Here is a 21,143-nt window from a genome sequence, read left to right as displayed (position 1 = left end):
CCCCTTGCAGGAAAAGAAACAGACATGGAGAAGTAGATAACCTTGGCCGGGTTAGTACATGTTAGAGGTGGGATTCGAACCCAGGGAAATTTGGTTCAGAGTCTGGGCTCTTAACCACTACACTACACTGCCTCTCTGTGACCTGTAGCTGAAACTGCTCAGCATGGATTTGTATTTTCTCCAGTTCTGCTCAGCTTTGGGCATAGGAGGCAGAGAGTTGGGTCTTGTGATCAAGAGAGAGAAGTGCAAGGGAGTTAATAGTGTTTGCAAGAGAGTACATATGTGATGACAGTGGAATCAAAACTGGGTAAGGAGGGAAGTGAAGACTCAAGGTTGTAGATAATGAGCAAATTGGAGGTCAAAAGATAGCAAACCTTGATGAGGTGGAAGAATGGCTGGGTTGGGAGAACTGGAGATGATTTGGAAGAATAGAAGGTGCAGCTATCGGTGACAACATGACAAAGTGAGTGGCTTATGGGGGATACAAGAGCAGATCATCTGAATTAAGGTTGAGGAACTGAGAGGTCAGGGCTTGTCCCTGTGGATCTGTCATCCAGTGGTCCCATCCTTCTTTCCTTGCAAAAGAGAAGCTCAGAGCCTTGTGCTCCTGGAATCCTCAAAGTGAGTGCTTGTCCCAAGGTTTAGAGAGCTGGGGCAGTGCAGACCACGGTGTCAGTGGGCTCCCTTGGGCTAAAGTGGGTGGCCCCTTTCCTTCTCTGCTCCCCACCCACTAAAGTTTCTTTAATCACTGAAGGTCAGGCTTTCTGGGCCCCAAGGCAGAGAATTCCTTGCTGGAGAGAGGCAAGGAGAACTATTGTCCACTCCTCTTGCCAACAAGAGAAGAGAGAATTTTTGGCCAACTGAAGGAAAATAAATGTTATGGTGTTGAAATGCCAGAACTCTGTGGAAGCGGCGACTCTCTGAGAGAGAAGTGAGAAAGCCTGTACTGCATCCGTTCCCCTCTCCAGCTTTCTCCACTTGGACCAGAGCAGCTGTCTTCCTTTACTCCACTCACAGATCCAGAAATTCCTGATTTGACTATCCAAATTAATACTATTTATAATTATTTATAGGACACATCGTTAACTCTCACATTTACTTTGTTGTAAAATTTCTTTTTTCCTTACAACTCTATTTAGGTACCTTGGTCCTTATTAGGCCATTGTTTTTTACTCTACTCTTTTTTTTCTTTGCATTTGTTATCACATCAATCAAGGACCAAGTCCTAGTCATTCTGAGATGTTCCTCAACATTCTTCGTCGTCTTCTCTCACTTGGGGCTGTTGGAGCAGCTGCTTAGCTCATTCTCTGTGGCTCTTCTTGTAGTCCACCCTCCCTGCTCTCAGCAGAGTCACTTGCCAAAACGTAGGTCTGATCACATGACTGCTCCTTAAAAGACCTTGATGGTTCCCCAAATGCCTTTGTTTAATATAGAATTTCCTGCAAAATCAGTCTCGAGTTACTTTGCTCTGACTGCACCAAACTGCACTATTTCCTAAACCACAGCCTAGTTAAGAACTTGAAAGTTTCCAAGCTTTGAAAATATTTTGGTTCCTCCCACTATCTCATAGGCTAACAACACTAGAGTATACTTTAACATTTTATTTTATGAAATAACATCAAACGTAGACAAAAGCTGAAGATAATTAGCTCTTTTCTAGATTTTCTGAATTTCTCTCTTCTCTCTCTTTCTCTCCATCAGTGCTCCAGCTTCGTTGGTGCCCTAAGGAAATGCTCAGTTTGACTGTTGGGTACTTTATCACTGCCCTCAACACAAATATGACTCGGCTTTTGTTCAGAAGTTTACCATTGGCTGGAAAGTTGGACCTTCTCTTTATCCATTTAGTTAATTCTTCTTGTCCTTCAACGTTCTGCTCAAACTTCCTTTACAAAGCTTTCCCTGACTCGTCCAGGAGGATTGATTGCTCAGCCTTTGGGTGTGAACCCTTGTAACAGCACATGTTCCGCTGTGTTACAGAAATTATCTGTGTGTCTGGTGTCGGGGGAAGAGGTGGAATCTCCCTCTGCCCGTTTCCTTAAGGTTCTTATGGCTGGCCAAATAATTAACAAGACAGGTTAGCAGGAGAAAATAATACCAAGTTTAATAACATGTATACATGGGAGAAAGCAGGGGCACTGCGTTTTCTCAACACAATAGCAGAAATTCTCGTCTTAAATACCATGTTCAGCCAACGACAAAGGAGGATGTTGGGGGTGGGGGGAGTCAGTTACAGGAGATTACCACTAAAGCACAGTAAACAAGAGTAAGGTTATTATGCAGATTTAAGGCCTCACCTTCCACACTGATAAGCCTTTAGAAATGAGGCCATTCCCCCGTCTTCCCAAAACAGAGAGGGAGATACTTTACAAATGGAGATTTCCCTTATAAATGTAAATGTTTGTCTGGTAACTCCTTGCAGGGCCATCCAGAGAATGTGGCCAGAGAGACAGAACTTCCGATAAGCTGGGCTTGTTGGTGCCTTTCCTATTGTAACATTTATCCTACATTATCTTTACAGCCATCATGATAGAAGATCTGTTCCAGGAAGGAGCCACCATGTCAAATTCTTTAGGCAGTTAGTGGGGGAGGTCAAATGTCCCTCAGAGAAAACAATCAAGGTAAAGAGATATATTTCAGGGTGGCCAAATCTTGATCTCCCACACTGGCATCCCTGCTTGTTTCCCCGCTAGATCCTTAAATCCTCACAATTATCACATAATAGTGAATATTAGGATCTCCATTTTACAGATGAGTGAACTGGAGGGTCTGTCACCCACTTCACACAATCTATTATTAAGATCTCCTGTGGGGGCTGGCCCGGTGGTGCAGCAGTTAAGTGCACGCTCTGCTGTGGAGGCCCGGGGTTCGCAGGTTCGGATCCCAGGCGCGCACCCACGCACCCCTTGTCAAGCCATGCTATGGCAGCGTCCCATATAAAGTAGAGGAAGATGGGCACGGATGTTAGCCCAGGACCAATCTTCCTCATCAAAAAAGAGGAGGGTTGGCATCGGATGTTAGCTCAGGGCTGATCTTCCTCAAAAAAAAAAAAGATCTCATGTGACAATGAATATAATTAATTTATAAAAGACTAAGAGGTATATAACTAGAAGACATTATTATTTTTTATACATTAGTCTTTGTGTGGTAACAAGTGTTTATATTTTCTTCGCCAATAGTAGAAGGAATTGATTATCTCTACGTAAAGAAATCCTTTTAATGATAATTAAAATAAAAATTTAAGAATGCTGCTGTAGGGCCGGCCCTGTGGCTTGGTGGTTAAGTGCGCGCACTGCAATGCTGGTGGCCCGGGTTCGGATCCCGGGTGCGCATAGAGGCACCACTTCTCCGTCCATCCTGAGGCCGAGTCCCACATACAGCAACTAGAAGGATGTGCAGCTATGACATACAACTATCTACTGGGGCTTTGGGGGGAAAAAATTAAATAAATAAAATCTTTAAAAAAAAAAAAAAAAAAAAGAATGCTGCTGTACTCAGGTGCAATGCAAATAATGAGGGTAGTCTACCCCACACATTTCAGGTTAATCCCTTCTCCCCTGAGGAGAAGCCGGGGCTCTGGTCTCTGGAGGTGAAAGGCTAACACATTTCCTGGTTGTGCCATTTTCTCCCCTTTCTCTGATGCTTTATTTTTCTCTCATTACTCTTGATGGGAGTTTTTAGTAGAGCTCAGCACTGGCTTATCCCAGGAAGAAAAAGATTGTCGGAAATAAACGTGTGATGAGTGGTGCAAAAAACAACAGTAGCAATATTCTAAATTTATTATGGAGACAAAGAACATTGCCCATAGAGTTTAATCTTTAGAAGTTCAAAAAACAAGGATTTCTAGCCAAATAAATAAGACGAGTTTTCTTCCTCTGGGACTTATGCCTGTTTTATTGCTAGCAAGTCTTTCAACTTAACCATCTCCCAGCCAAACTCTTCCTTGTCCTTAATTAGCATCAGGAGTTTTCATTAGCTATTTTATGAGTTATTTGTTAGTGATCCTCGTTAGCTTTGCCATGGTCTTAAATTTGTTTGACATTTACTATCTTACTACATAAGATTTTATGGTTAATTCTCAGTGTATACAAGCTAGGCTTCTGGTCATTTTTTACAATGTATGTTTTCACATTTTACAGAATCTTTTGTATCTTAACTTTTTAAAATAATTTTATATAAATGACTGGCATCCAATTTATCAGGCTTCCTCATATCTTTATACATAGAAATAAGAGAAACTAAATAAATATATATCCCTGTTAATGGTAGATCTTTCCAGAAATAGAAAAATATTGTATTCAAGTTTCATGTTTCTGTAGAATAAAAGAATTTAATGTAATATTGTAATTTGGCTTTATAGCCAAACTCTACTATTTTTCATTCTACACTTACTGAGCACATATGCTCAAAGTATTGTCCAAGGAGCAGGGAATAAAGTAATGTTTCTGCTTCCAAGTTGCTGGACTATATAGTGAAGAAAAATTTCAACAAATCCAGTTATTTCACTGATTTAGATATGTTTTATTTCTTTTGTGTGTGTGTGTGTGTGTGAGAGGAAGATCGGCCCTGAACTAACATCTGCCAATTCTCCTCTTTTTGTTGAGGAAGACTGGCCCTGGGCTAACATCCGTGCTCATCCTCCTCCACTTTATACGGTACGCCGCCACAGCATGGCTTGACAAGTGGTGCGTCAGTGCGGCCCAAGATCCGAACCAGCAAACCCCGGGCTGCCACAGCGGAGCACGAGCACTTAACCGCTTGCGCCACCCGGCCGACCCCGATACATTTTATTTCAAAGTGTGTTATTCTCCCTTTTGTTCTCCATGTTAAAAAAGCACAAAACAAAAGGCCATCATCCATGCAATAATATTCTTTTTTTAATTTTGTGTTTAACCACTTGTATTCCTGTTTTGTTATTCATTCCATGGTTATAAGGGCCTAAAATTTGCCAGGTATTAGGGACACATCAATGAACAATACAGAAAAGGTTCATTATATTCAAATGAAAAAGGAAATTTAATAAATGTAAAAAGTGTAAAAGGTAAGTAAATAACTAATTTCAAGTAATGATGATTGCTATTCTCTCAACAGTAATTTTTTGAGGACCTACTCTGTGCTAATACTGATCTATAAAGTAATTCATATAGAGCGATGGGAGGGTGCAGGTCTAGGCGAGCTGTCTTATATTAGCTGTTCAGGGAAGGGCACTCTGAGGAGATGACATTTGAACTGAGACCTAAATGACCAGTAGAAGCAGAAGAGTTTCTTAACCCGGGTCCTGAGAGTCTGGATAGAATTCAGGAGACTTGACGGGAAACTTGGATGAGAAAAATAATTACATCTCTATTTTCACTAAACTCAGACTGAAATTTGGCATTCCACCATCTGAGTGTAGGCAACAAACCTCAGTAGTATTAGCAGCAGCTGTTACTTTGTGAGTGATATGTTCATATCACATCTCAGTTCTTGCAGGTATTTTGAAATATCATCATTGCTTTGAAATTATGGTATTTCTTAGATCTGCTACTAGATCTGATTATACATTGTGTTAATAAAGAAGCACGTATATTACTGTATTGGTTATGTGTTCCTGTGTAATCACCCTAAAATTTAAGGCCGTAAAACAATAATAGCCCATGAGTCCGTGGATCAGCAATTTGGGTTGTACTCAGCTGGGCAGTTCGTATGGACTTGCCCGATGTCGCTCATGTGGCTGCCGTCATCTGGCCACTCAACTGAGCCAAATAGTCCAAGATGTCTCACTCTCGTGCCCAGCAGCTGGTGCCGACTGTGGGCTGGGTCACGTGGCTCTGGCAGTCTAGCCCAGGCTTCTTCATATGGTGGCAGTGTCCCAAGAGAGAAAGGGCGAGAGCTGCAAGGCCTCTTGAGGCCGAGGCCCAGAAGTCCCACCTCGCTTCCCCTGCGTTCTGTGGGTCAAAGCGAGTCAGAGGCCAGTTCGGAGTTGGTTTGAGAGGAGACTCCGTAGAATGTGACCACAGGGAAGTGTGATTAATTGGGGGCCATTACTAGAATAATCTACCTGATTACCATATCATAATCTTTTAAAATGTTATAACCGGTATCCTTTGTAATCCTATCTTTTATGCTGTAAGGGAGGAAAACATCCTTCCACCCTCTTAGGTTCTGTGACTGGGCCTAAGAATTAAACCGACATAAGACAGATTAACAGGAAAAAAGCATACAAATTTATTTAAATTTTTTATGTGTCCATGGGAGGCTTCAGAAGGAAAATGAGGACCCAAAGATGCCATTAGGCCCAAAAGCTTACATAGCTTTTTACACAAAGAACAATAAACTGGCGATGTGACAAGAAGTGATAAATTGGACTAGAGGCAGTAAATTGTGGGTCAGTGACTAGGAAATATATGGAGAAACTAAGGGAAGATCAGGGCTATTTTAGTAGGTCTGTTTACAGAGTCCATTTTGGCATCAACTCCCAGTCTCTTGTGGTAAGAATGTTCTTCTCTTCCTGGTTCAGGGAGGGCATCTTTCTCCGGGGAAATTTTGTGTCCCGCTTTTAGGTAGAAAGTGGGGAGTCACAGAGCCCTTCCTGCATTTACTGTTTTTTAAGTGCTTTCAGCTTAAAATAATCAGTATGCCAAAGTAGCCATATTTTGCGATGGTATGCTCTGAATCCTTTCAGTGCCCTTTAAGATATTATTCCCAAGAGAGGTTCATTGGCTTCACCGCATTATTGAAGAGGGCCATGGCACAAGTGAGGTTAAGAATCCCTGATCTGGAGGCAGGGAGTTTGGGAGCGGGAGTGCAAAAGCCTCAGGCAGGAGCAAGCTGGCAAGTCCAACACGGTGAGGGAACAGAAGGAAGGCTACTGTGGCTGAAGCCGAGTGACTGAGGGCAGAGTGGCTGGACAGAGGCAGGGGCAGAGCATGTGGCTTATTGGAAAGATTTTGAGACTTGTCGAGGGACCCCTCCAGAGTATGGAAAGTTGATATTGTGTGCATACTAATCTATAATTCTCTTTTACATTTCGTAATGTATTTTGGCTATCTTTCCATTTTAGTGCATAAAGCTCCTCATTTTTTTCTCATTCTTTTTAATAATTTTATAATGCTCCATTCAATGGATGCACGATAATTTATTTCGTTTCCCGCATACCAAACATTTAGACTGTTTCCAATTCCTTGTGTAAATATACATGGATTTATTTTTCTTTTTTATTTACCTCTATGGAAATAAGAATGATTTTTAGATGTAGAATTGCTGGATCACGTGTACGTGCTTTTAAGGTTTTGACAGATATCACTAAATTACCCTTCAAAAAAAGATGGGACTGACTTACACTCCATTAGGTGTTTTTATTATTATTTTTAACTACCAAGACTGTATCCACACTTCATAAAATCTAGAATAAGAAAGTTTTGTACTGACTGTTTATTCTATTATTTCAGAACAATGAGATGGTGGAGCTACAGAGAATACGGATGAAGGATGAAATCCGAGAATATAAATTCCGAGAGGCCCGCCTCCTTCAGGACTACACTGAACTGGAAGAAGAAAATATCACGTTGCAGAAACTCGTGTCCACGTTAAAGCAGAACCAGGTGAGATTAGGAAGTGTTTTGGTTACGCTCCAGGTGTTTCCACATCTTCTGACCCCTAAGGTTAAATCTTCTCTTTATTTCTCAGGACAAAACCTGTTGAAATTCGCCTTAATCTCGCTACAATATATATGTGCTGAAATTTCCCAACCTCCTATATCAGCTAAAATTTAGAAGGCAACCTAGAAGTAATATAATTTACAATAAAGCTTCATTGGATAGGAAGAATTTTAGTTTATACTTTAGCTCTATGTTAATTTATTTCAGGAGTAAGTCAAATGTATTGTAATCAACTTAACCTGACGTCTTCTAATTAAAAGCCTGGATCTGTAAGCTTGTTTTATACAAGCTTAAAGTCTCCCTGCAATCACTTCTTGCTCTCTCTCTCTCTCTGTAAATTGCTTTCAAACCATACACAGAAAGAGATTATGAATTATAAACAATAAGAACAAAATTGTAAGAAAAAGAAAATGCCTGATTTCTTTTTTCACCTGACTAAAAAGATTGCATGTGTACATTTAAATAAATTTTTTGGTAGTGATAGCTTAATTGCATAATTTTCCTGATTGGTTTGCATTGTGGTTTGTTGTAGTTGTTAGTAATAGCATTCTTGAATCCGTAATTTTAGAAGAATTTATTCATGAATACGAGTCTATCAAGTACCTAAGCAAAGGTGAATTGGATGTTTAAGGTCTTTTCAAGGTTCTTCCTCAACCACAACCTCTGTTCTGTTCTAAACGCTGTCACAACCTCTCAGGTCAGGTCAGCAAACTATGTGTCAGGTGCTGTGCTAGGCTAGGGAGATCGAGTCCATAGGGTAGGATTCTTGCCCTCAGCAAACTTAGAGGCCAGCCCAGATGCTTCTACTTCTACTCCTTTCGCAAGCTGGTATCTCTATCCAAAACTATTGCTGGTTTTGATAGACATAAGGGTTAAGAGAGGAAGAGAAAAATCCAGGGGAAAAAAAATCCATGTATTGACACAATTGAAATTGGATTTCTGATTGTTGCCACCTGCCCCCAGCTTTGGAGTGTTGGGGGAACAAGATGTCTGCTAAGGAGTGCAGGGGGTGGTTTCAGAGCATTAAAAAAGGATTAATAGGATATCCCATGTGTTTTTCCCTCACTCCTCCCCCTTCCAGCCCTGAATCACTGTGTGTGTGCTGACGCTGGTGATACCGTGGGCGTCCCAGGTCTTGATTTGGCTGGGGTCAATGAGCTCACAGTGGAGAAAATTAGAAGAATTTTTTTTTAAATATACTTCTCAGAAACTTCTTAAAATAAGAAGAGTATTTTTGGTTGTTTGTTTTTTTGGTCACTGATGAAGAATGTAGAGGACTTGAGGCGAATTTACTTGGAGTGCAAATATTTGAAGTGGTCGTTACTCCTGCTTGCACACGTCCTTACTGCTCTCTGCACGGGCAGGAGTGTCCCGACCTCCCTGTAGAGCCTCCCATCACTGCCTGTGGAAGACTAATTTACCCAGGAGGTTAATTTAGGCCAGTATTGTGTGTTCTTGAAGGACTGCCAAGGTATCCTGTGAGCGTTCATTAACCCAGATGCTGTTTCTGTGGGAATTTGGACTATCTGGCTGATTACTGTTTACGGCTCACCCGTGTTCTTCCACCAGGACCTGAAACATGGGAATCAAATGCTTAACTCAGAAATCTGAAAAAAAAAAACCCAAACAAACAGGAAAATGTACACATCTCTTTAATTTTATTCTCTAGATGCACTATGGTAATTTTCCCAGTTAAGTGTCTAATTAGTTCATTTGAAATCATTTTCCTTACAAAGGGCCATTCTGGCTTATTCTCTGACAGATGGGTGCGCTGTGGTGTCACAAGTCTCTCCCAATTAAGGAAATGCTGGATTTTTTTCTTACTGTTGGCCTTTATTGATAGGAGTTAGCATCTATCATAAACTCTTTTTCTAATTAATGAAGTTTTAAGTATAATATTTTATGTACAAAAACCACAGAATTTTTCAAAGAGGTGGCAGTGGCTGGCTTTCAATCTCAAAATTGGTCTGAATGTTGCTTTGTACTGAAGCTCCCTATGCAAAGTCTACTCGTCCAGCCTGGTTTGATGTTTCCATAAACAGCAAACTACTAGCATTATAAAATGCCTAGTTCAAAGAACTAGAAGGTTCTTTCCTGCTGAAGTCCCATTTTTCTTTTAAGTATTTATTGATTATTTTCTAAATAACTGTTGTTTAAATAGCACTTCTTACTGCCTATATAGTTTCTATATATTCGTCTGTTTATTTTGCATTTCCCTCCACTGTGATATAGCACTTAGAACAGAGCCTGGCCCATAGAAGGCATTGAATAAATATTTGTTGAAACACTGAATAAACTGCTTCCTCTTTCTCTTACATTCACTCTTTGACTTAGAGAGGAAACTAAAATTTAATATTATTATAATTAACCAAACCAATTTTTATTTGTGATCCTGAATATGAAATATATGGGAACATCAAAGAGTTAACTCTGAAAACTTCGCCACATCTCTCTGTGTGCTGATTTGGTTCTGTGTCCAAAATGAAATCAAGTCCAACCTTATAAATACATTTTACACCTTTATACTTTTTAAAATCAGAATATCTGAAAGAAACGTAGGAGGAAGCAGCAGCCATAAAGAGCGGTCAAGTCAACCATCAATTCCCCAACAGACCACCAAAAAGATCCATCGATGAGGCAAAGCTGTTTACTAGACCTCTCGCAGTAAGAGACCACCTCGACAGAGCCTTAGTAATGTCTCACGTGGGAGATACTGGGGAAGGGTGTCGTAGAATTTTAGGATCTGGACTAGGTTTTACACGATAGGAAACTGGTTGGGATAGATTGGATTTGTGACGTAATAGCTTTGAGTTGGGAAGTACAACAAAGTGAGGGTCTTGACGTGAATCTTTCAGTTGGGTCTCATCTTCCAGGAGCCAATATTTCCCGTAAGCAGCTAACTTTTTTATGCCCCATTCGAGTATTGGTTAACATAGGGGCAGGAAAATTTGGCTGGTCCTGGTATTACTTAACATAGGGCAGGAAATTATGTTAGTTTTCATGTTTAGAGATGTGATCGTGGAAGGAGGGGAAAAATAAATTCCGTGTCCCTACTATCTCACGTATTGAACTAAAGCACTCAATATTTGTTATCTAAGCATCAAAAACCCTTGTTAAAATTAATTCAATCATACTTCTGTTATGAAGAACATTTCCTACAGGGATATATTTCTATATCAGGTAATAATATCATAAGAGACCTGGGGAACGCATTCAATTTAGTTTGATTTCATTTAACCAGTATTTTAAGGGTAACTTTCTATGAGGCTATGCACTTTTTTAAGGACGAAAGACGTGGTTACTGGAACAAAGAGCTCATAGTCCCAGTAGGGAAGGCAGGTAATAAACTCATAGCCATCCATGTAATTGCATATGAAAGCTGTGTGTGAGGTTTGGCAATACAGGGCCAGATTAAGGTCTTTAGAGTTCATAAACTCTGAAAAGATTATGGTACATATCCCCAACCCTCATGTAGTTAGAAATAGTAAAAACTATGAAGTTGCTATAAGGAATTCCAAAAAAGTACTGATTTTTCTCATAGTGACTACTTTGATGCTGTCTTTAAAATATCAAACACCAATGTTTAAGTGTCTTCTCATTCTGTTTCTTTGTGCCTCCGCTTTGCTGGGGCTCTAACCACATGATGCACCCTTTCAATGATGGCACCAGAAAAGAGTGATCTGTTTGCCTGAGTGGGTCAACAGAGACTTCAGAGTTAGGATTGGATTCTTGACTTGGGTCTTGAAGGATGAATAAGAGTTTTCCACATGACAGCCTTTGCCTAGGCAAAGAAACATGAAACCAGTGAGTGAAGCTGCCAAGATAGAAAGAGATCAGGTCTTATACAAAGTCTACCATCAATTAAATAGGAATTACAGAATTAAAAAAATCTACAATGCAAACTAAATTAATGTCTTCAAGTCTAGCCCAGGAGTCAGCAAACTTTTTCTATAAAGGGCCAGATAAAAAATATGTTAGGTTTTGCAGACCTAACGTATGTCTAACAGTGTCTCATCCAACCACTCCACTGTGCTGTTGTAGTGTGAAAAGCAGCCATAGACAATATGTAAACAAAATAGTGTGACTGTGTTCCAATAAAACTTTATTTACAAAAATAGATGGTGGGCTGGATTTGGTCCAGAAGCACAGCAATCTTTGATAATCCCTAGTCTAAACCATCAGTTTAACAAGGATTGCAGAATACAAGGTCTACAATGCAAACTAAATTAATGTCTGCAAATGTAAGCTATCACATAATCTGGGGGCAGTCAGAGGATTGGTTGAAATACGAGGAGAGGCTGATAAGGGGGTGTCCTGAGTTATCCCGGGAAAGAACATAAGAAGGTCAGGAGCAAGATGACTTTACAGTATATAAGCAGGCCTGGAAGAAACCATGACACAAGGACACAGACTCTGTTATCCCAAGCAATTTCCATGATTTAACTCTTTTGAGTGATTCTATCATGGACGTGTGAAATTCCAGTTATCTTGTATAGCAGTGAGCGCTGGTTGTCCATCAAATATCCATTGTTCCCTTCTCCCAGTGTTTTACCCAATTTTAACTGGACACAAGGCTACCCAGAGTAAAGACTACATTCTTCACCTCGCTTGTAAGTAAGGGTCATATGACTAGTACTGGCCAGAGGGATATGAGGAGAAGTGGTAGGGGCATCTTTTGAGACACCTCCTTAAAAGGAGAGAGTATGCCCCTTACTTTGTCCCACTGCTTGGAACATGATCAAGATGGCAAGCTATGTTAGATCATGTGGACCAGAGTAGGAGGCAGTGCACTGTGATACAAGGAGCCTGGTTCCTGGATGTCCTCATGGAGCAGAAATTCCCTGCTGGCCCTTGACTGGCTACCTCCATTCTGTTACTTGAAAGAGAAATAAACTTCTGTCTTGACTAAGTCACTCTTATTTAGGTCTCTGTTACATCAGCCAGTCCTACATCCTAACTAAACCTCTATCAAAAGCTGTTATCCTAACCTTTGCAAGACAAGCCATGGCACTGAGATTATGTGAAGAAGGAGGGGATAGAAATATATGAAAATGATAATGGTCTATGATCCCTATTCTTTAATTTTTAAAATCTTTCTTAGGGCCGGCCCCGTGGCTTAGCAGTTAAGTGCACGCGCTCCGCTGCCGGTGGCCCAGGTTCAGATCCCGGGTGCACACCGACGCACCGCTTCCCTGGCCATGCTGAGGCCGCGTCCCACATACAACAACTAGAAGGATGTGCAACTATGACATACAACTATCTACTGGGGCTTTGGGGAAAAAAAAAAAAAGAGGATGATTGGCAGTGGATGTTAGCTCAGAGCCGGTCTTCCTCAGCAAAAAAAATAAGAGGAGGATTAGCATGGATGTTAGCTCAGGGCTGATCTTCCTCACAAAAAAATAATAAATAAATAAATAAAATAAAATCTTTCTTAAAATACACATTTAAACTAATATAAATACTAAGATCTAAAACTAAACACATAGTTTATATTAGTATCTAATACCATAGTGACTTTATTACTTTTTGTCAGTTTTATTTGTTTATTTATTTATTACTTTTTACGTCAGTTCAGAGTAGAGATCTCTTTTACCTGTGGACTTTCATGGCCAAGAGGGTGTCTGAGCAGGTTCTTATTTGATTATAACTCAAAAGAATATTAAATTGATAACAATATATATTTTTTGTTATTGGATAATGGGTAGTGTTATTCCAGATTCTATCCTTAAGCACATTCACTTTTTCTTTGCTTCCTCATCTTACTCTCAAACATATTTTGAGATTATGTTCTTATTGTGATCTTTTAACTAATTTATCTCTGGGTATAAAACTTTTCTCGTTATTAATAACTAAATAAAACAAGGTAATAGGGATGATAAAATCTTTTCTTAGATTGTGAATATTCTGATAAACTATTACCAAAAAATATTCCTGATTGATTAGACAAACAGTGCCCCCTTTTGACCATTGGACCCCATAAAAGAAATCTGAAAAGTGACGCCTTTTTCTTCTCTGTGAAGAGTTGAATGGTATATAATTTTACATATAATATTTATATTATATTATTATAACATATAATTGTATATTATATATATAATTTCTAGGAAACCATCCTGTGTTTCATTAAGAGTCTACTGTGTGCTTTTTATGATTTATTTTGTAGACTAATGTTACAATTTTTTAGATGATTAGGTCCACTAGAGTGTTTAATGGCAGTTTTGTAAGACCCAAATTTTAGTTTTATGAATCTTCTTTATCCTACCTAATTCAGGTTGAATATGAAGGCTTAAAGCATGAGATTAAGCGATTTGAGGAGGAGACAGTGCTCCTGAATAGCCAGCTGGAAGATGCCATCCGGTTGAAAGAGATTGCTGAGCACCAACTGGAAGAAGCCCTTGAGACCTTAAAAAATGAAAGGGAACAGAAGAACAACCTGCGGAAGGAGCTCTCACAGTACATCACCCTCAATGACAACCACATCAGCATCTCCGTAGATGGACTCAAGTTTGCCGAGGACGGGAGTGAACCCAACAATGATGACAAAATGAACGGGCATATCCATGGGCCCCTTGTGAAACTGAATGGAGACTATCGGACTCCCACACTAAGGAAAGGAGAGTCTCTACACCCTGTTTCTGACTTATTCAGTGAGCTGAATATATCAGAAATACAGAAATTGAAGCAGCAACTTATGCAGGTAAGAACTTTGTTTCAGGCCATGAGAGTGAATTTTTTGTAGATTGTGTGTAGCATGTTGTGGGGATTTCTTATTCTCCCATTTTAGTTCCAGATTATTTTTTTTAATATTGCTTCTTCAACTAGCAACCTTGAAAGTACCGTGTCTTAGAAAAACACAACCAAAGAGGTGTTGAAGAGAAATCTCTCATTTATATTGCTTTAAGAAATTTATCTCTTAGAGCCACAAATTAGATTGCAATCAGGTGTGAAGGGAGACAAGCCAGCGTCTTGATGCATTTCTGACTAACGAGAGAATTCAAAAGCTTTATATACAAGTGAAATATCAGAAAATGAAGTTTTCCATCACAAGCAACTGTATGTATAGCTTCAAGATTAATGGTTACACTTCACAGCAATACTTTAAGCTTTAAAAGACACGAAGGACTATCTGTATACAACCTAGCCAGGATATCAATGATTAAAAACACAGAACAGGCATAAATCTGAAACCAAGGAGTTCTTATCCCAACATGAGCTAAGCCTTAAATTTATAGCATCTTCAGCATCTTCAAATCAAAAGTCTTGTGAAGAGTCCCAGCCTTTAAGCTTATCTCACTGTAAAATGACTTTCTAGTTTAGTCTTGCCTCCCCACCGTCCTTTAGTCCAGTGCTAATAGAAATGTTGTCTGAGGAACAGCATCGCCACCACTGCCATCACCTGGGGGCTTCTTAGTCCTACACATTGTTGGGCTCCACACAGATCTACTGAGCCAAGAATCTGGTTCAACAAGCTTGTTAGGTAATTAAGTTTAAGGCTTATCCTTCAGTGTGTCACCCCTCCAAGGTTCTTTGTGTATAGCTGATAATTAGAGGCTGTTAAGACACTGGCAGTCGTTTATTTTTGTAGCAAACAGGGCTTATATTTTTCTGTCTCTACAGAAATAATGACTGAAAAATGAAATTAGCAGAAATCAACAAGAGACTAGAGAGCCAATGAAGTTAATTTATTATTAGGTGTATTTTATTTTGTTTATTTTATTTATTTATTTATTTATTTTTAAAGGAGCCCTTCCTCTACAAGCATTGAGGAACCACCAGTTTTTGGGTTTTCTTTGCAGGGAAGGATTCACCCTGAGCTAACATCTGTTGCCAATCCTCCGCCCCCTTTTTTTTCTCTTCTCCCCAAAGCCCCAGTATATGGTTGTATATCCTAGTTGTAGGTCCTTCTAGTTCTTCTAGTTACATGGCAACTGACAGACCGGCGGTGTGGTTCGGGGACCGGGAAACAAACCCGGGCCACCCAAGTGATGAGAGCACCGAACCTTAACAACTATATCATCAGGGCTGGCTCTATTAGGTTTATTTTTAATACTATTTCAAGAGTTAACAAATCCTGCACTTTACCTGCCCAGTGCTTTTGGCTGCTAAAAGAGAATTCATGAGAATTCATTTTCACAATGTTTAATTTGAATCAAGATAAGAGGGCATGGCCACTGGCAGAAAATGACTTAGACATATAGACTTTTACCTGACTGCAATGTCCAGTTCTGTGTAGGTAATACTTTTCTATGTCTTTTTGCTCAGTTTACACTAATATAACTAGGTTCATATAAAACATATTTCCTTGTGAAAAACTTTTACATGACAAATGTAGTTATCTGAATTTGTGCCGCCAAATTAAACAGAATTAATATAAAATTTTTCTTCAGCTATTATGTTGGTGGCTTTAGGATAAAAAATTAGTGGGTTGAAGCTTTCTGTTTCTTCTTTTTATTTTGGTGGCAGTGTAGAAGATACTAGGAAGAGAAGCTTTTATGCATATGTAGGGGAGGAAGACATATCCTCTATCTACTCTGGGTCCATCTGGCTGGGCTATGAATTAAATGACATGAGACAGAGTAACAGGAGAAAATCCAACAAAGCTTTATAACATGTATATGTGGGAGAGACCCGGGAAGAACTGGGTAACTTGCCAAAATGGGGGAGGGGGCTCTCATCTTAAATACCATCTTCAGCTAAAGACAAAGGAGGATGTTGGGGGTGGGGGAGTCAGTTATGGGAGATTACCAGAAAAGCACAGTAAACAAGAGTAAGGTTATTATGCAGATTTAAGCCCTTGCCTTTCACACTGATAAGAGTTTTTAGAGATAAGGTCATCCCCCCCTTCTTTCTAGTACAGAGAGGGAGATGCCTGTACAGATGGAGATTTCCCTTACAAATGTAAATGTCTCTTACAAAGGGTAAATTTTACTTTTCAGAACTTGTCCCATGTCTGCTGTTTTTTTAAAATGATAATCCTCATTAGCCCAAAATAATCTTCATTTCACAGAGACACATTTTGGGGTGGCCAATTCTGATCCCCCACACATAAAACAGTTCACCAGTTTTTAACCAGGTTACCTATTGGTTGAAAGCTGAGAGCTGTCCTCAGATTTAATCCTAAATGTAATCTGACCTGGGTAATACAAAAGTCCAAAAGAGATGAGTATGGGGGCCGGCCCCGTGGCATAGCGGTTAAGTGCACGCGCTCCGCTGCTGGCGGCCCGGGTTCGGATGGCGGGTGTGCACTGATGCACCACCTGTCAGGCCATGCTGTGGCAGCATCCCACATAAAAGTGGAGGAAGATCAGCACAGATGTTAGCTCAGGGCCAGTCTTCCTCAGCAAAAAGAGGAGGATTGGCATGGATGTTAGCTCAGGGCTGATCTTCCTCACAAAAACAAAAACAAAACAAAAGAGATGAGTGGTTTAATAAAAAGAATGGTGGAGAACAAGGTCTCAGCAAGAGAGGGGTTCTCAGTGGGAGTGTCATTTGCATTTGGGGTGGGGCAATTTCTTTTTTTTTTTTTTTTAATTTTATTTATTTATTTTTACCCACAAAGCCCCAGTAGATAGTTAGATGTCATAGCTGAACATCCTTCTAGTTGCTGTATGTGGGACGCGGCCTCAGCATGGCCGGAGAAGCGGTGCGTTGGTGCACGCCCGGGATCCGAACCCAGGCCGCCAGCAGCGGAGCACGCGCACTTAACCACTAAGCCAAGGGGCCGGCCCAGGGCAATTTCTCATTGTCTGAGACTGTCTGGTGAGTTACAGGAGGGTTAGCTTCTCTGGTCCCAACCCACTAAATGCTAGTCACATCTCCTCAGTAGATGTGATGACCAGAAATGCCCCATGCATTTCAAATGCTCCAAGGGTCAACCACTAGTAGTCAACAATCATTCTTAGAGGGACAGCACTTACTCTCCTGTAAAATGGGGATGCATAATACCCTCCTAGAATGCCATGAAGGTGTATGAGTTAATGTATATAGTGTGCCTAGAACAGGGCCAGATGCACAGTAAATGCCCAATAATTGTGAACTGTCATCCCTATTTCAACTCCATAGTGCCTTTAATTTAGTAAGCACTCAATGTATTTAGCTTTTATTAATATTATTGACTGTTACTGTTGGATGATTAACTCAAGGATAGTCATCTCATAGGGGAGTAGCGTGGTCACTGGTAGGAATACAGAAAGATAACAGTTAAGTCTCAGGGTTTGAAAGGTCTGAAGAGGGATGTTCATTTAGGAAAAAGAGTGAGAAAAATTTGGCTGGAAAAACCCTCCTCCAATATGCCAGAAAGCTGTGTACCTTCAAACCTTCCATCAGCGCTTACTTAATGCTGACAATCTGTAAAAATGTAGAGGTTCATGGGCAGGACCTTAGGTCCTAAAGTTGGCTCCAAACTTAGTTGTGAAAACCAGGCTCAACACAAGAAGGGCTTTGCAGCTTCCAGCCTCACACCAAGAACACTAACTTCTAATTTTGTTTTAGGCAAAGGAACTGTCTATCTTCTCATAATCAGCATTTTTAAAAAACACACCAACTTTTCCTAAGAATATATTTCATTCAAACTGCTGAGTACAAGTATAGCAGAATATGTCATCTCACACAGAATTTCTTTATAATCTTTCTCCTTAGCTATGCATCCCCTTGGGTTGAATTTGTATAAATAAACAAATTATAAAAACATCACAGGATACATTGCCTAGAAGTTGTTGCAGTTGGCTTTGATGTAAATGAAAAGCTTGAAAATAATATGGCAATTCTGATAAACAACAATACTTATGCAACTGTTCTGGACCTTTGAGGAGGAGGCAATAAAATGCCCTTTAAATATGGCTATCTGAAACACTAGGGGCCAGATGTGTTTTGAAATTAAATATTCAGTATGTGGAAAGGTAATATGCAGCATATACCGTATATATTGTGATATCCCCAATGGGGTGAGGTGCAGCACTGAAAGACTAACCAATATTAACATTTCTATAGTAAAATATGTTGAGTGTTCACACTAAGAGGAAAAAATGAGACCATAAAAGGCCTCACATGAGTCAAGTGCAATTTTGCTGCTCAGGGAGTTTAGGGCTGTCTGAATATGATAAAACTTTTATTTAGAGCCTTTCTGGATTTTGAAATTGTGACTGTCACAGGTATAGCAATTGCTGTACTATTCAGCTTATAACATCAGCATAGTTTGGATGAAACAGTTTCTGTTTTCATAGTCCCCTTGTATCTCAGGATTTCTTTTGGCCAGGGTCCAAAGCACTGCATCTTAGAGAAAGCTGTGTGCCTTCAAATCCAGCACCTGCCCTTAGTTAATGGTGACAGTTTGTGAAGGTGTGGAGGCGCACAGGCAGGGATGTAACATCCTGAACCAGGGAATATGCAGCTTTTAAGATCTTCTTTCTTAGGTAAAGAAACCCTTTGAAAACAGCGTACCTGGGCCAAAGCCTGTTGGCCTTTTCTTATCTTACAAGGCTCCATCTATGCATTTACATGTATGTTTTCCCATCTATGGGTATTTACTTAACCTGGTTCTGAAAAGAGAAAAAAAAATCTACGTTTCTGCCTTGGTGTCAGGAATGTTGGATGAGTTACTTCACTTCTTGGAGGCGCATTCATAAAGGGAAAGGTAATAAATTAGCCCCATCATTAGTCTCCAGGATGTCTTTTTTGGAATTAAAAAAAAAAAGAAAAGATAGGTCCCCTTCCTCAAGATATCATACTGCCATCTGCTGGGAAATGGTAATGGTAAATATGAAAATCTACGACGACTACAATTTAAATAGTGCTTCCGGGAGTTGTATTGTGTACAATCTGTAGAGATAGCCATTGAAACCCTAGTGAGAGTGCCATGCCCCTTTGTAGAGTTGTTCTGAAGACCAAATGGGATAGTAAATATGAAACCATATATAAGTCACAAAATTTTATAAGTTAGTATTATTGTACTGGAACCTGTCATCGGTTTTTGAAGTGGCAAGAAGGTTGCCATTTCCACTTTGTGTGATCAGTCACTATATAAAGCGTAGAAAGTATAGGAAAAGGCAAGTGATGGTAAGCCTATATCTAAATTAGGGAGTGCTTTTTTTCCACGATTGGAGTGAATATTTTACTGAGCTATATTTCTTCCAAGAGTAGGGAATAAATTACAGGAATATTTTGAATTTAGCCAATCATGCTAACCTTCACATAACACAGAATTATATGAACAAAAAATATATATAAGAAAACATATTTTATTCATCTAAGAGTCCTATAAACTTGGCAATAGACCTTGATAGTGAACAGCTCAATTAATGTCATTCTTTCTTTACTAAGAGAAATTTTTCAGGGTGTTACTGAATAAATTATTTTGGCTTTTTGGTGCCCACAAAACTCAGTTATTTCAAATAGTTATAATTGACATTTTCCTGTGACAGTCAAGTACCTTAATTAGTTTTATTAGAATGGAAATAAGTAGATCCTACCTGGGAAAACTAACTAAATTACTTAATCTATTTTTGTGAGGAAGATCAGCCCTGAGCTAACGTCCATGCTAATCCTCCTCTTTTTGCTGAGGAAGACCGGCTCTGAGCTAACATCTATTGCCAATCCTCCTCCTTTTTTTCCCCCACAGCCCCAGTAGATAGTTGTATGTCATAGTTGTACATCCTTCTAGTTGCTGTATGTGGGACGCTGCCTCAGCATGGCCAGAGAAGCGGTGCGTTGGTGCGCGCTCGGGATCCGAACCCGGGCCACCAGCAGCAGAGCGCACGCACTTAACCGCTAAGCCACGGGGCTGGCCCCCAATTACTTAATCTATTTAAAGGACACTCTATGCTGGTGCTAAAATTTCTGCCTTTGATAAATAGCCTCTGTTTAACTTCACATCGCAGAGAGTCAAACTAAGCAGGAGAAACCCCTGTGGAATTTTTTTCAGTATCACACGGGCTATATAATTTCACATGTAATGTGAGAAAACAGTAATGTTTCTGTAAAACTGAAATCGATATGTTTTGTTGTATCCTCATGGATGAGGAAGAAATAAAGATTCATCTAAACACAATGTTTAGATCCACTCTATTAAAGGCAATTTAGGGCTGGCCCCGTGGCTTAGCAGGTCTGGCGGCCCGGGTTCGGGCCGTACAGCAACTAGAAGGATGTGCAGCTATGACATACAACTATCTACTGGGGCTTTGGGGGAAAAATAAATAAATAAATAAAATTAAAGGCAATTTAAATTTTTCCTATAATGGTGTTAAGTGGGCAATTTGTGTCCTATAACTCTTATAGGTCAATATGTCCTATAAGAGTTCAAAGCAATTTATATATATTTGCTTAATTGATTGGTGCTTATAACAACTGTATGGGATATAGTATTATCACCACCATTTTACAGATAGGGAAACTGAGGCACAAGTATGTTACGTCATTCACTCAAAATCAAAAACCTAGTAAGTGGAGTTGCTACACAGAGAGTCAAACAAATCAAATATTATCTGTGCTTAACAAAGACTCAGAGGATTT

The 21,143-nt window shown here is 39.8% G+C and overlaps 1 protein-coding gene across 3 annotated transcripts in view; it reads left to right on the top strand.

Annotated features, from left to right (window-relative positions):
- The window catches only part of BICD1 (BICD cargo adaptor 1), a 212,160-nt gene that overhangs the window by 147,436 nt on the left and 43,581 nt on the right, over positions 1-21,143 (top strand). For all 3 annotated transcript variants that reach the window (XM_087442586.1, XM_087442584.1, XM_087442585.1), the window contains exons 3-4: positions 7,428-7,580; positions 13,909-14,334. In XM_087442586.1, coding sequence (XP_087298712.1) covers positions 7,428-7,580; positions 13,909-14,334 — 579 coding nt within the window. The remainder of the gene's footprint in view (positions 1-7,427; positions 7,581-13,908; positions 14,335-21,143) is intronic.

This window comes from Ceratotherium simum, chromosome 17, assembly GCF_057802395.1.
Source record: "Ceratotherium simum simum isolate JZ-2026a chromosome 17, ASM5780239v1, whole genome shotgun sequence".
NCBI classification, from domain to species: domain Eukaryota; kingdom Metazoa; phylum Chordata; class Mammalia; order Perissodactyla; family Rhinocerotidae; genus Ceratotherium; species Ceratotherium simum.
Note: the sequence above shows the minus strand (reverse complement) of the source record. Positions and strands in the feature narration are given on the sequence as shown.